The sequence below is a fragment of the Podarcis muralis genome, chromosome 2, assembly GCF_964188315.1.
Source record: "Podarcis muralis chromosome 2, rPodMur119.hap1.1, whole genome shotgun sequence".
In the NCBI taxonomy this organism is placed as follows: Eukaryota; Metazoa; Chordata; class Lepidosauria; order Squamata; family Lacertidae; genus Podarcis; species Podarcis muralis.
The window spans coordinates 123,525,433-123,539,346 of NC_135656.1; the positions used below are offsets into that span (position 1 = coordinate 123,525,433).

Here is a 13,914-nt window from a genome sequence, read left to right on the forward strand (position 1 = left end):
CACGATTTTTTTCTAAATATCGGTTTTAAACAATGTGTTGATATGTATTGCACAGGCCTAAACCCGACACACACAAAACCACCTCTGTCGTCGCCGTGCCCCTCCGCCCACCGCCCAAGCCTCCTGTATCACCTGGCAGCCTGGGTGGATTTCCTGGGTTGACGACTGATGCAACGTCCTTTCCCCCAGGGAAGCTTTTAATATTTAATGCTGTGTTGTTTTTAACATTCGATAGGAAGCCGCCCAGAGTGGCTGGGGAAACTCAGCCAGATGGGCAGGGTGTAAATAAATTATTATTATTATTATTATTATTATTATTATTTTTTTTTTTCTTTTTTCTCCAGAGTCTTATCAGCTGGTGCAAAGCAGTGTATTCCACGTATTGGGAGGTTGTGTAAACCGCTCAGGGGGCCTGTGAAGGAAAAAAGTCAGGACCCACCAGTGGGGGCACAGCGTCTCCTTCCTCCTCCTTTCCCAGCCCTGAAATGCCAGGGGTTTGAGACCAAGGTGGGGGGCTGTGGGCTTTGTGTAGGTGCCATCACTGCAGGGAGCGGGGGAGAGGTAAAGTCTGGCTGACAATGGTTTCGTGGACATCCATTGTGCTCCCTCTGTGTGTGGAGGGGATACAAGGAGGTTCCCTCAGACCACGGTTCAACCTTGAGGTTATCCAGTGCCTTTTCTTCTTGGGGGGGGGGACATACCCCTAAACATTTTGTGAATCTAAGTTTGGCCTCATTGAGGGGCAGTATTTCAATATGAGTAGGAAAATTAGGTAAAGGTAAATGGACCCCTGACCATTAGGTCCAGTCCTGACCGACTCTGGGGTTGCGGTGCTCATCTCGCTTTATTGGCCAAGGGAGCCAGCGTACAGCTTCCGAGTCATGTGGCCAGCATGACTAAGCCACTTGTGGCGAACCAGAGCAGTGCACGGAAACGCTGTTTACCTTCCCGCCAGAGCGGTACCTATTTATCTACTTGCACTTTGACGTGCTTTTGAACTGCTAGGTTGGCAGGAGCAGGGACCGAGCAACGGGAGCTCACCCCGTCGTGGGGATTCGAACCACTGACCTTCTAATCAGCAAGTCCTAGGCTCTGTGGTTTAACCCACAGCACTACCCACTTCCCCATGTAGGAAAATTAGAATACCCCTAAACATATTTTTTTTAGAAAAAAAGCACTGAGGTTATCTATATCCTCTGCTCTTTTAAAATGTGGGGTTTATTTTGATTATGGATTTTGTGGTTTCATATTTTGATTTGTATCTATAAACCACCCTGAGACCTGCAGGTACAGGGCGGTATATAAATTCAGTTATTGTTGTCATTATCATTAATAATAATAATAATAATAATAATAATAATAATAATAATAAAGAGATCCAGGAAAAGCTAAATGATTGCTTTGCACTGCAGGAAATAGGCCAGAGCCCAATGCATGAGCTAAGCTTTGCAGGGGGAAAGTAATAAACTACTTGGGCAAAGGAATTGAGGAGATTATCATCAAATTTGCAGAGGACACCAAACTAGGAGGGGTAGCTGAAGCCGCAGAAGACACAATTGGGATTCATGATGACCTTAACAGACTGGAGAACTGGACCACAACTAAACAATGTGAATTTCAACAGCGGCAAATCCTATATAAGATTTGGGGAGGGGACGAGGACGAGACCTGCCTTCCCTGTAGTACCATGTGAAAAGGATTTAGGCAAAGGAGTTGATTGTTAAAGCTAGGTAACTTCCCTGAGCTGTCAAGTCGAAAGGATACATTTATGCATAATATTTGTAACATTTAACAACTTTAAATATGTGCCCCCACCCCCGTAATTTCCGTAACAGGCGTCTTAGTGAAGGAGTTTGTAAATAAATGCAAGAGGAAGTTTTTCTCTTTGTAAACTGACTTTTGGTGAGAAATAAATTTCTGCAGTCCCCCCCCCCCCAAAATGGGAGAGGTAGCTACCCTTCCCCTGTCCCAATAGCCCTTACTGTCAGAACGTCCTTCCTGAGGTTTAGCGACATGATGCCCCTCAGGGGTGCCAACTTGAATAAAATATTGGGGTGGTGGGCAAGTAAGCCCCGCCCTGCACAATTGATCAGATGCCGCGGTGCCCGAACACCATTTGAATGACAATGTCTATCAACTTTATAGGGGCGGACACCCTAACATATTTTATTGGGGGGGTGAAGACCCCCTAGGCCCCTAGAAGTTGGCTCTTAGGACGTCCACCTGCGAGTTCCTGTTCCCCACACCCCCTCCCAGCGGCGTAGCGTGGGTTATCAGCACCCGGGGCAAGGCAAGTAATTTGCGCCCCCTAACCCGGGGCAAGGCAAGTAATTTGCGCCCCCTAACCCGGGGCAAGGCAAGTACAGTAATTTACTCTCCCAAGCAGCAGCAGCGAGGCTTCTCTTTCCCCCGCGCTCTCCTGGAGCTGCCTCTTTTCTTTCCTTTTTCCCCTTTCTCCAAGGCTTTTCGCTTTCTCTCCTTAACTGATTCCTCCTCCACACCGCGGCGTTTCCTGGCTGCTCCCCCCCTCCCCCCTCTCTCCTCCTCGCTCTGCTTGCCTTTCCCTGCCCTGCCTGAGGGCGCCCTGAGGAGACTCCGCTCTCCTTTTTGACCAGGCGAGGTGGAAAAAAGGGGGGAAAGTCTCTTCCCGCCCCCTCGCCAGACTCCCTGCTCGGCTCGGCTCACTACCCAGGCGGCCAGTGGAGAGAGTCTTGAGCCGCTTAATTCCCAGCAAGGAATTAGCAGGCTCGCTCCACCTCCTCCTCCTCCCGACTTTGCTGCTGCTGCTGCTGCGCGGCTTTTTTCCTCTACCGACGGCACGCTGTGCCTTGGAGAGGTTCCCGCTTCCTCGAGGGGGGCCGGCCAAACGCGCCCCCCAAAATGTTGCGCCCGGTGCGGCCGGCACCCCTGGCACCCCCCACGCTACGCCACTGCCCCCTCCCACGGCAGGGATCCCTCCTGGCTCTACGCGTGTGGCGAAGTGCGCCCGTGTTGCAGCTGGCCGGTCCCTTTTGGCTGAAGAAACTAAGAGAAGGAGTCCACGAAGGGGTTAAAGGAAGCGAGAGAGGACTGGATGCCTTGAAAGGCCTGGAAAGGGACACTCCCTTTGTCCGTCCCCGTCCCCCATCTGCCCTCCCTTCTCCGCTCGTCTAGGGTTGTCCCTCCAGATGGAGAGGTTGGTGCGCTCGGGAGAAATGCGGCACGGAGAGCGAGGGGTGAGCTGTGCCAAGGGGGGCTCTGGGCGCAGGAGAGACTCTGGGGAGGGGGTCTCCTTCAAGTTATCTGAGAGAGGGATCCTTGAACAGTGGGGTCCACTTCGCCCACCCCTCCCTCCCTTCCTGGAAGCCGAATCTCCTCCCCCTCTTTAAGCCCCAGACAAGCCAAGTCAGGCCATTGGTCAACCTGGAAATAGGGGAAAAAGGCAGGGATTTTCCTGTTGCAAAGGTAGGAAGGAATGAAAAATCCTCCTCCAAAGCGGCTCTTTGTTTCTGGAACTCCTTTCACAAAATAGCCAAAACCCTTTCCCATCTCCCATGTTTTCAGTTTTCAGAGTTATTTCCCGTGCATGGTCAATTGATGGCGATGATTCCATACACTATTCCAAAAATATGGATGGAGGTGCTATGTAAATGTTTCAGCATTTATAGATAATATACATATTGAAAGCATTTCATTATTTTTTGTAGGGAGCATTGCATGCTGAGATACAATCCATCAGCATCAAAAGGTAATAGAAGCCTGCACCTTCCCAGTCTGGGTTGCTTCAAGGTCAAAGGACTTATTATCTCAAGGTCAAAGGAGTCATTAGGCTCTCCACAGAGACATGTGCATATTCAGGCCAAGGATTGCCAGTATTATAGGCAAGGTGTGTGAACTTGCCAAATTTATAAATGCTGAGTGTGAGAGAAAGTGAGTGGGTGGGATTATAGTATATACTATAAGGTAAAGGGACCCCTGACCATTAGGTCCAGTCGTGGCCGACTCACTCCGTCGCAGGGATTCGAACCTCCGACCTTCTGATCGGCAAGTCCTAGGCTCTGTGGTTTAACCTACAGCGCCACCCGTATCCCTTTCCCAAGGTACCACTGCAGTTTATGAGGGTCCTGACTTTCTTTCTTCACAGTCCCCTGTGCTGTTTACACAGCCTCCCCAAACCTGCAACTCCCTACTTTGCACCAGATAATATACTCTGGGGAAAGGGATACTGCATCAGCCTTGGGAGCCCGGCACGACTTCCCGCCGGGCTCCCAAGGCTTGCGGACAGCAGCCTGCAGCCCGAAACCCAGGGAGGGAGCGCAGTGGAGCACGCCCCGGGCTTCAGGCAGCTCTCCACAAGCCTTGGGAGCCCAGCACGACTTCAAGCCGGGCTCCCTAGGCTTGCGGATAGCAGCCTGCATCCCAAAGCCTGGGGCACTCTGAGCAGCGCGCCCCAGGCTTTGGGCAGATATCCGCAAGCCTGGGGAGACCGTCGGGAGGGGAAATAACCTGGGGGGGAATTTTTCCCCCCTTTATTCCGGGAAATTTTTCCCCCTTTATTCCGAGTCATGTGGCCAGCATGACTAAGCAGGGATTCGAACCACCGACCTTCTAGTCAGCAAGTCCTAGGCTCTGTGGTTTAACCCATAGCACCACCTGCGTCCCTCTGGGTTGATGGTACTTTGAGTCTAACCACATCAGGAGGGCCAGAGGTGCCCCACCTTATCATAGAAGTTTTCTTTTGGTGCTCAGTGTTAATGGGAAGTTCAAGGTGGAAGTGGATACTAAGGGTCCTTGAGACAATTTCCCAGAGCGTATTATGGATATTTATTTAAAAAGACAATCCAACAGTGTAACTGTATTCTAAGATCATGTGGCTTTACTGATAATGATTGAGGATCAGGAAAGTTTGAAGAGATTTTACCATTATTTCATTTCATTTCCTAAGAAATCAGACCGATGTGTGTTATATTCCTTTATTCTCTTTCTTGAAACCCTAACAGGAATTTTGTTACACTTCCACCACCTCTGAAGCAAGGGGAAAAGACAGAATTCTGTGAGCACACTTAGTTCATATCCCTGAACTCACACAGAAGCGAAACCACGAGGGATGGAGTGCGGAAAGAGTTTCACTGATTGTGGAACACTCAGAAAACACCAGAAAACTAATACAGGAGGAAAACAGTTTGAATGTATGGTGTGTGAAAAAAACTTCACTCGGAATGAAAGCCTTGTCACACATCAACGAACTTACACAGGAGAGAAACCATTTCAATGTGTGGAGTGTGGAAAGCGCTTCAGTCGGAGTGGAAGCCTTAATTTACATCAATGGACTCACACAGGTGAGAAACCATATGAATGTATGCAGTGTGGAAAGAGTTTCAGTCGCAGTGAAGGCATTAATTTACATCAACAAACTCACACAGGTGAGAAAACTTTTAAATGTATGGAGTGTGGAAAGAGCTTCAGTAGGCATGGAAATCTTAATATACACCAGCAAACTCACACAGGGAAGAAACCCTTTAAATGCATGGAATGTGGAAAGAGTTTCCATCACAGGGGAAACCTTAATACACACCAAAAAACTCACACAGGGGGAAAACCCTTTAAATGTATGGAGTGTGGAAAGAGATTTAGTCACAGTGGAAATCTTAATACACATCAACGAACTCACACAGGGGAGAAACCATATAAATGTATAGAGTGTGGAAAGTTATTCAGTGAGAGTGGAAGACTTCATATACATCTACGAACTCACAGAGGGGAGAAACCATATACATGTATGGCATGTGGAATGAGCTTCAGTCGAAGAGAAAACCTTAATTTACATCAACGAACTCACACAAGGGAGAGACCATATAAATGTATGGAGTGTGGAAAGAGCTTCAGTCAGATTGGAAACCTTAATAAGCATCAACAAATTCACACCGGAGAGAGACCATTTAAATGTATGGAATGTGGGAAGAGCTTCACTGTAAGGGAAAACCTTAGAAAACATGAGCAAACTCACAAAGAAGAGAGACCATTTAAATGTATGGAGTGTGGAAAGAGCTTCAGTCTGAGCAGAATGCTAGTAATTCATAAACAAACTCACACAGAGGAGAAACCTTTTAAATGTGTGGAGTGTGGAAAGAGCTACAGTCAGGGTGGAAGCCTTAAGAAACATCAACAAACTCACACAGGGAATAAACCTTTTAAATGTTTGGAGTGTGGAAAGAACTTCAGTCAGAGTTCACACCTTACTTTGCATCGTCGGACTCACACGGGTGAGAAACCATATAAATGTATGGAGTGTGGAAAGAGCTTCAGTCAGAGTGGAAACTTTAATAAACATCTGCCAACCCATACTGGGGAGAAACCATTTAAATGTATGGACTGTGGAAAGCGCTTTTGTCGGAATGAAAGCCTTACTTTACATCTACGAACCCACTCGGGTGAGAAACCATATAATTGTATGCAGTGCGGAAAGAGCTTCAGTCAGAGCGGAAACCTTAATAAACATCTACAAACCCATACTGGGGAGAAACCATTTAAATGTATGGAGTGTGGAAAGAGCTTCATTAAGAGTAGAAGCCTTAAAAACCATCAACAAACCCACAGTGGAGAAACTGTTTAAACTGAAGGAGTGTGGAAAGTGCTTCAGCTCTAATGGAGCACTTACAATCAGTGGAAAAACCATGTATGGAGTGCATAAATTGTTTCTCTCAGAGTTCACTCCTTCAGATCAGCAAATTCATATGGGGGCAATCAGTTGCAGATGCTTCGGGCGTGTATGATGTTCTGGTTTTTGTAAAGTTGTATAGACATGTTTTTAAGGAGTGAACTCGCAGTAATAAGTATAATTTAAGATTCATGTACTGTTAGATAGGGAGGGGGAGAGCGAATCTGTAATGCTGGTGGTCGGGGTCAGCCGAATTTTGATCTAGAGAGCTAGAAATGTCAGATCACTTCCTGTTGAGATTCAGACTTTCGGCACATAGTCCATCCTTGAAGGCTATTTGATTTAATGGGCTTCCGAGGGGATTTTCCAGTTGATATGACTGGTGCTACCATCAAGTCAGTTTACAAGTCAGTTTTTATTTACAAACTCTTTTGCCGAAACATCTAGATCCTTTTCACGTGTACTACAGGTAATCAAGTGTCCCGCAACTTAAATTTGTGCAGCTGGTTATTCCTTCCTTGGTGTTGAACCTGATGTTTGTCCCTCCTGATAAACCTTTAGTTAATTTTGGCCCAGTTCTCCGTTAAGTTATTCTCTGTTATTGTCATCTTGAATCCCAATTCTCTCTTCTCCAGCAATAGCTAACGTTTCCAGTTTGGCATAATCTGTTTATAAGCTTTATATAATTCTTCAGAGACGCCCCCTGCAAAGCTTAGTTCGTGCATTGGGATCTTCCCTACAGGCGCAAAAAATCATTTAGCTTCTCCTAAATCTCTTTACAAGTAACTTCAAGTGTGTTTTTTATAAAATGTTTTCGTTAAAAGATTTTCTTGGGGATCAACAAAACATGCGGGGCTCTCCTTTTTCCAAGTCAGAGTGAGGCAAAAGAGAGGAGTGAAGTGAGAGGGTAGGAAGGGGGGGGGGAGAGAGACAGTAATTTTTCATTATTTTGCATAGTATTGTTACCGGAAAATCCGAGGGCTCCCTTGGACGAAATCAAGACACCAACCAGGGCAAATCAGAGCTTCAACTTTAGCCAATTCTAATCTTAGCCTCATCATTTGTAATTCAGTACAGTGGTACCTCAGGTTAAGAACTTAATTCGTTCTGGAGGTCCGTTCTTAACCTGAAACTGTTCTTAACCTGAAGCACCACTTTAGTTAATGGGGCCTCCTGCTGCTGCCGCAGCACTATTTCTGTTCTCATTCTGAAGCAAAGTTCTTAACCCGAGGTACTATTTCTGGGTTAGCGGAGTCTGTAACCTGAAGCATATGTAACCCGAGGTACCACTGTATTAGATACAGCAGCTGGGTCATCCCAATTCTCTTTTGCTTGGTGCTTGCTAGCCATTTTCTGACAGAATTTTTTTCTTTTTTTAATAAAATTGTTGGAGGGGGATTTCCAGCCGGTGGCAGAGGACAGAGTGACTCCAGGAGACATAGGTGTAAAAACCCAAACTAAAACGAAGACTTTATTACTAAGCAAATAAACACAAACTCTGGTGGATGTTATTCCTGCAGGCAGGCAACAAAACTCAGCTTTTTTCCTTTATAGCAACGGTCACCTGCAGCCAATTAATCCCAGAAACTTCTTAAAGGTATACACACATGTTTCTGTGCCGAATGTCCTCTAACACCCCCTCTCATTCAAACAGAAACAATAATATTTTAAACAGAACAGAACATATTTACATATCACACACAGCAACTCCCAACTTTGCTACCAGTCGTGCATGTTTTTCAAATTTCTAAACCGAGATAATTTTTTACTGGACCCAAATCTCTTACTTTAAATTCCTTTCTTAGTTGTTCTGCAAATTTTTCCACTTGCTTGTCACTTTTTGTAGAGTAAAGCAAATCATCAACGTAACACAAACACAATTCTTGTTTATCACCCTTTCCTTTAGTGTACAAGCAGTTATCAGCTAAGCTTCTTTTAAAGCCAAGATTTTTTAAAGCATTATCAAGACACTCGTTCCAATTTCTAGCTGACTGTTTGAGCCCATAAATTGCTTTGTTCAGCCTATATACAGAATTCTGTTCTCCTGCCTCAAAACCTGGCGCTTGATTCATAAAAATTTCTTCTTGCAGATTTGCGTTAAGATAAGCTGTTTCAATATCAAAATGGTTTACCTTAAACCCACGTTGTGCTGCAAGAGCTAGCAATAAACGTACACTTTCACTCCTTGCAGTAGGAGAAAAGGTTTCATCAAAGCTTTCACCTTTTCTTTGAGTAAAGCCTCGTGCTACCAGTCTGGCTTTGTACTTAACATCACCATCTGCCAAGTGTTTTATTTTATACACCCATCTACAGCCCACTGCCTTTTTTCCTTCAGGCAATGGCTCAATGGTAAAGACATTGTGTTCTGCTAAAGATTTCATTTCTGCTTTCATTGCATTTTTCCACCTTACTATTTCCTGGTGTGGTAACTTTAAAACTTCCTCATAATCACGAGGTTCCTTTTTCACATCACCAGTTTTAACTTCTTGTATAGTAAACCTTTCTGGAGGTACCCCCTTATTGCTTCTTTGTGACCTTCTAACTTGAACACTCTCCCCCTCTGAACTATCTTCCCCTTCTGATTTATCCTGCTCAGGAGAAATTGGTTCAGCTTTAGGAGATTGTGTACTGGGATCCTCATCCCCTGAATCCTCATCACTGTCACTTTCAGAACTTTCTTTAATTTGTGGCTTTTCTTCCTCAGATTTCACAAATTTATCTGTATCATCAGAATATAACACAACTTCTGAATTTCCATGTAAACGAACCCAACCATCTTGCTCACAAAACTCTGCATGTCTTGATATTACAACTCTGCCACGCCCTAGTGCAAAACGATACCCCTTTGACCAAGTTTGATAGCCAACAAACCTAAGTTTCTTTGCCTTGGGCTCTCCTTTCCTTCTTTGTCCTTTTGGGATGTGAACCCAAGCCCAGCAACCAAAAGTTTTAACATGGTCCAAAAAGGGTTTTTTTCCATAAAGCAAAAAAATGAGGGGTGTTGTTTATGGTAGAATGAAACAATCTGTTCTGTATGTAGTTAGCACACAGAATTCCTTCCCCCCAATACTTTCTGGATAGGCCAGAATCACATAGCATTGAATCTAGCATTGTTTGTAAAGATCTTATCTTGCGTTCTGCAACTGAATTTTCTTCAGGCGAAAAAGGACACGATTTACGGTGACTAATACCACGTTTTTTCAACCAAACTTGGAGGGCTTCAGACATGAACTCGCCTCCACGGTCACTTTGCAACTGGGTAACTTTGTAAGGAAACTGCCTTTCTATATAGTTGATCCAATTCTTAATCAGTTGACCAGTTTCACTTTTGTGTTTTAACAAATATACCCAAGTATACCGGCTATAATCATCCACAAGAACCAAAAAAAACTTTGCTCCTCCTTCAGACTCTGCAAATGGCCCACAAAGGTCTGAATGTACTAAAGCAAATGGCCTCTTGCTAATTCTAGTACTTTCAGGATAAGACCCTCGCTTACTTTTAGACTCCTTGCAGGTATTGCAGTCTAGAAAAACTGAACATTTTTTCATTTTAATTCCCTTGCTTAATTCTGGCATTTTTGCAATACTGCGGAAATTGGCATGTCCCAAACGACGATGCCACAGATGCTGGCACTCATCATGCAAGGCTCTATTACAGGCTTTAACACATGCCCCAGACTCACTTACTAGCTGGTCTTTCAAAACAAACAAACCATTTTGTAGCGACGCTGTAACCACTTTTCCAGCTTTCTCTATTCTACAGCCTGAACCAGAAAAGGTTACTTTAAATCCCTGCTTAACAAGACTTGTAACAGAAAGCAAATTATTTTCTAAACTTGGTACACATAAAACATTGGTAAACTTGGTACTTAAACAGTTGATATTCACACTACCCTTTCCAGCTGACTCATGCACTGTTCCATCAGCTAGTACTACATTTACAGATTTACAAGGCTGCTTTTCTACAAGGGTTTGTGCAGACTTAACAAAAATGTTTGTCGCTGCTGAGTCTAAAATCCAGTCTTGTCCAACGTCGTGACTGGTGCCTCGAACTGCTGCAGAAACATACTGGACTCGACTCTTCCTGTCTCCTCGCTTCCCAGCAAACGCAGGCCGCCCTTGTCTTGTATTTTCTCCCACAGACACAGTGCACTGTCGTACTAAATGCTTGGTTGACCCACAACGATAGCATCTTCTAACTGTGAACGCTGCTTCCTCTCTGTGGTCTACAACCTCTTTAGGTTGCCGCTCCTCATCAGTTGCATATCTTTTACTGGACTGCCTCCCATTTCTGGAGTTACGGTGAGGGGTTGTGGCCTTCCTCTCATGGCGTCTTTCCTCCTCATCAAGCAAACGGCCAGTTAAGAAATGCATTGTTAATTGGCTTTCTGGGATTGGTTCCAGAGTCATCACTAAATTGTCCCATGACTCAGGAAGTGAAGACAGCACAATATAAACCTTTCTCTGTTCAGAAAAATGTTCCCCAAGTTCATTTAACTGTGAAAATAAATCACGCATTCTTTGAAGATGTGTTGAAACACATTCACCCTCACTTAGTCTGGCTCGGTACAGGGCTCTCATTAGAGTAATTTTGCTGCCAGCAGTGTCTCTAATATGTATCGCTCTCAGTGCTTGCCAAATCTCACTTGCTGTTTCAAGGTCTCGCACATGAGATAACTGAGACTTCTCTAAACTCAAAATTAAATTGGCATAGGCTTTGTCCTCCAGCCTTTGGTCTGCTTCATCTACTTCTTCATCCTCCTCTTTTACAGGAGGGTCAACAATAACAGTCCAACATTGTTCTTTCTTTAAAAACGCCTGCATCTGTAAACTCCATGACATATAATTGGACTCTCCCAGTTTCTCTACTGGAAAATAGGAAGCTCCCCCTTGAGCTCCAGCTCCAAGTCCAGCCATGGCGCCACCCAGCTTTCAGCTTTCCACTCAGTTCTTACTCACACGTGGCTTGAAGAAATGTTCGGCTCCTGGTCCCAAACAGACACTCCCTGCCGATGCCTTCACACAGCCAGCTGCTTGAGAAACGCTGAGTTGCTTCCAGTCTCTGGGTTCTTTTCACGCTCTGTCTCTGCCCACTCAGGACTGGGAACTGGGCCCATAACCTGTTGGAGGGGGATTTCCAGCCGGTGGCAGAGGACAGAGTGACTCCAGGAGACATAGGTGTAAAAACCCAAACTAAAATGAAGACTTTATTACTAAGCAAATAAACACAAACTCTGGTGGATGTTATTCCTGCAGGCAGGCAACAAAACTCAGCTTTTTTCCTTTATAGCAACGGTCACCTGCAGCCAATTAGTCCCAGAAACTTCTTAAAGGTATACACACATGTTTCTGTGCCGAATGTCCTCTAACAAAAATATCCTCAATACTTTGTCAAACTAGATGTTCTGTATCTCTGGGTACATTTCTGTGTGGGTTTTAACTTCGTATCATGGCGCTTCCACCAATTAATATGTGATGGCGCTTCAACCCTTTCTCCTCTTTCACTCACAGAACAACAGTCCCACAAATTCCCACAAACTGCCCCAGATTATGTTGTGGGGGACTTGTGTGAGGGAAGACTTAGTAATTTGGAGTCTCAGGCAGGATTTGATCAAATAAACAATAAATATTTTATTTAACAGAGGTAGTTTATGAGGGTCCTGACTTTCTTTCTTCACAGTCCCCTGTGCGGTTTACACAACCTCCCCAAACCTGCAACACCCCACTTTGCACCAGATGATAGACTCTGGGGAAAGGGACATTGCATCAGCCATCGGAAATGAGACACCAAATTCAACCACATTGCAAGGAGAAAATCCACTCGGGCTGCCAAGTAATACAGGAGTCTTGGGGGGATGGGGACGGGGGACACTCTTGGTGGTTGTTGTGTGTGTCCCGTTGCACATTTAAATATTATTTCTCCCTCCTCAAGAAAATGAATCCTGACTACGGTAGTTTGTGAAGGCTGCTGGGAATTGTAGCTCTGTGGTGGGTAAACTACAGTTCTCAATATTCTTTTGTAATTAACGAAAATCTGCCCTTATTCCCTTATGGGGGACACAAGAGCCCTTATAGAGTCCTTTGCAGGTTCTCCATCGGTCGGAGAAAATAACAGAGGCCAACCAGAGAATATTGAGAAGCAAAGCAGCTCGTAAGCCTGGTCTTTATTGAACTGTTGCAACAGGGTGTCCCCTTCACACGCAGGAGAAGGAGGAGGACCCAGAACCAAGGTGTGCCTGCTCTTATATAGACATTTTAAATTGCCAGCCCTGGAGTCCCAGACACATCATACCTACATCACAGAAGGGGTGTAGCTCAAGACACCCCCCCAGATACATCATACCTACATCACAGAAAGGGCGGTCTACAACAGAAATCTGAGTGCATTCTTTACCTCCTGTCTGACAGGTTATATGTTAATGCTTACTTGATTGGATACCCTGGGGAGCCTGGCCAGTCTTCTGTAATGATGAATACTTAGTTCCTGAGCCTATTCATACACAGACATACCCTTAAGACAGGATTTGTGAAGGAAAAGACAATGAGGAGGCTTTTCCATTTTCCTTTGCAGAAAATTCATTTGGACAGTTTGGGAGTCAAAATGGTTTCAGGGCTGTTTTCCTGCGCTCCGCTTCAGACATGTGGTTTATATATTTATGTACGTGTTTGCTTGGTATATATATATTCATAAGTGTACCAAGCATTTTTTATTTCACTTTGAAGGAAAGAATGTGTTTTAAAGGACTTGGGATCAGTGCGTTTTGCTAGACGACCAACCCTGCGGAATTACTATGCAGAATTGTGGATATGGGATAGCCCAACCCCCCTATAAAGCAAATGTTATTTACTCAGCGAATGCCCCTTGCCCACAGGGGCAGATGGTCTTTGCTTTACTACCTTTCAGACTCTCCCAAGAGACGTGTCTTGGCCAGGGGAACCGCTCGCCACTTGAAAAGCCTCTGCTGAGCCCGCTGCTGCAGTTCCTATCCTGACCGCAGCCCCCCCGCCCCCGCTTTTGCATGCAGGGTACATACATCCGCGTACATGAAAGGAAGAGCAGCGCAGGCTTTGCATTTTATTTCCTTTTCTAGGCGGACAGAGGCGCTGCCGCAGACTAGCCTTGCAAACGAAGAGAGAAGCTTTCTGCAAACCTCGCGGGGGTGGGACGACTTTACATCCCTCCCCCTCCCTCCCCCCGCGTGCAGTTGCCTTAAGGGTTAAAGCCAGAGAGTGCAAGCTGCTAGAGAGAAAGAGAGAGAGAAGGGGATGCTGCATAC

At 45.2% G+C, this 13,914-nt stretch overlaps 1 protein-coding gene across 3 annotated transcripts; it reads left to right on the forward strand.

The window, feature by feature from the left end:
• The first annotated feature begins 3,092 nt into the window (after positions 1-3,092).
• LOC114592603 (uncharacterized) lies at positions 3,093-12,284 on the forward strand. Of its 3 annotated transcripts, XM_077923310.1 has the most exons (3): positions 3,105-3,215; positions 3,687-3,727; positions 4,980-12,284. In XM_077923310.1, exon 3 carries the CDS (start codon positions 5,087-5,089, stop codon positions 6,590-6,592), a length of 1,506 nt encoding a protein of 501 aa, XP_077779436.1. In that variant the 5' UTR covers positions 3,105-3,215; positions 3,687-3,727; positions 4,980-5,086; the 3' UTR covers positions 6,593-12,284. The 3 variants fall into 3 exon arrangements, with proteins under 3 accessions (XP_028576730.2, XP_077779436.1, XP_028576732.2); XM_028720897.2 differs by lacking the exon at positions 3,687-3,727 and having other exon boundaries at positions 3,093-3,215; XM_028720899.2 differs by lacking the exons at positions 3,105-3,215; positions 3,687-3,727 and adding an exon at positions 3,733-3,865.
• The last annotated feature ends 1,630 nt before the right edge of the window (positions 12,285-13,914 follow it).

What these genes read in the sequence shown, in the direction of transcription:
- LOC114592603 (XM_028720897.2), top strand. Translation starts at nt 5,087, where the DNA reads ATGGAGTGCGGAAAGAGTTTCACTGATTGTGGAACACTCAGAAAACAC.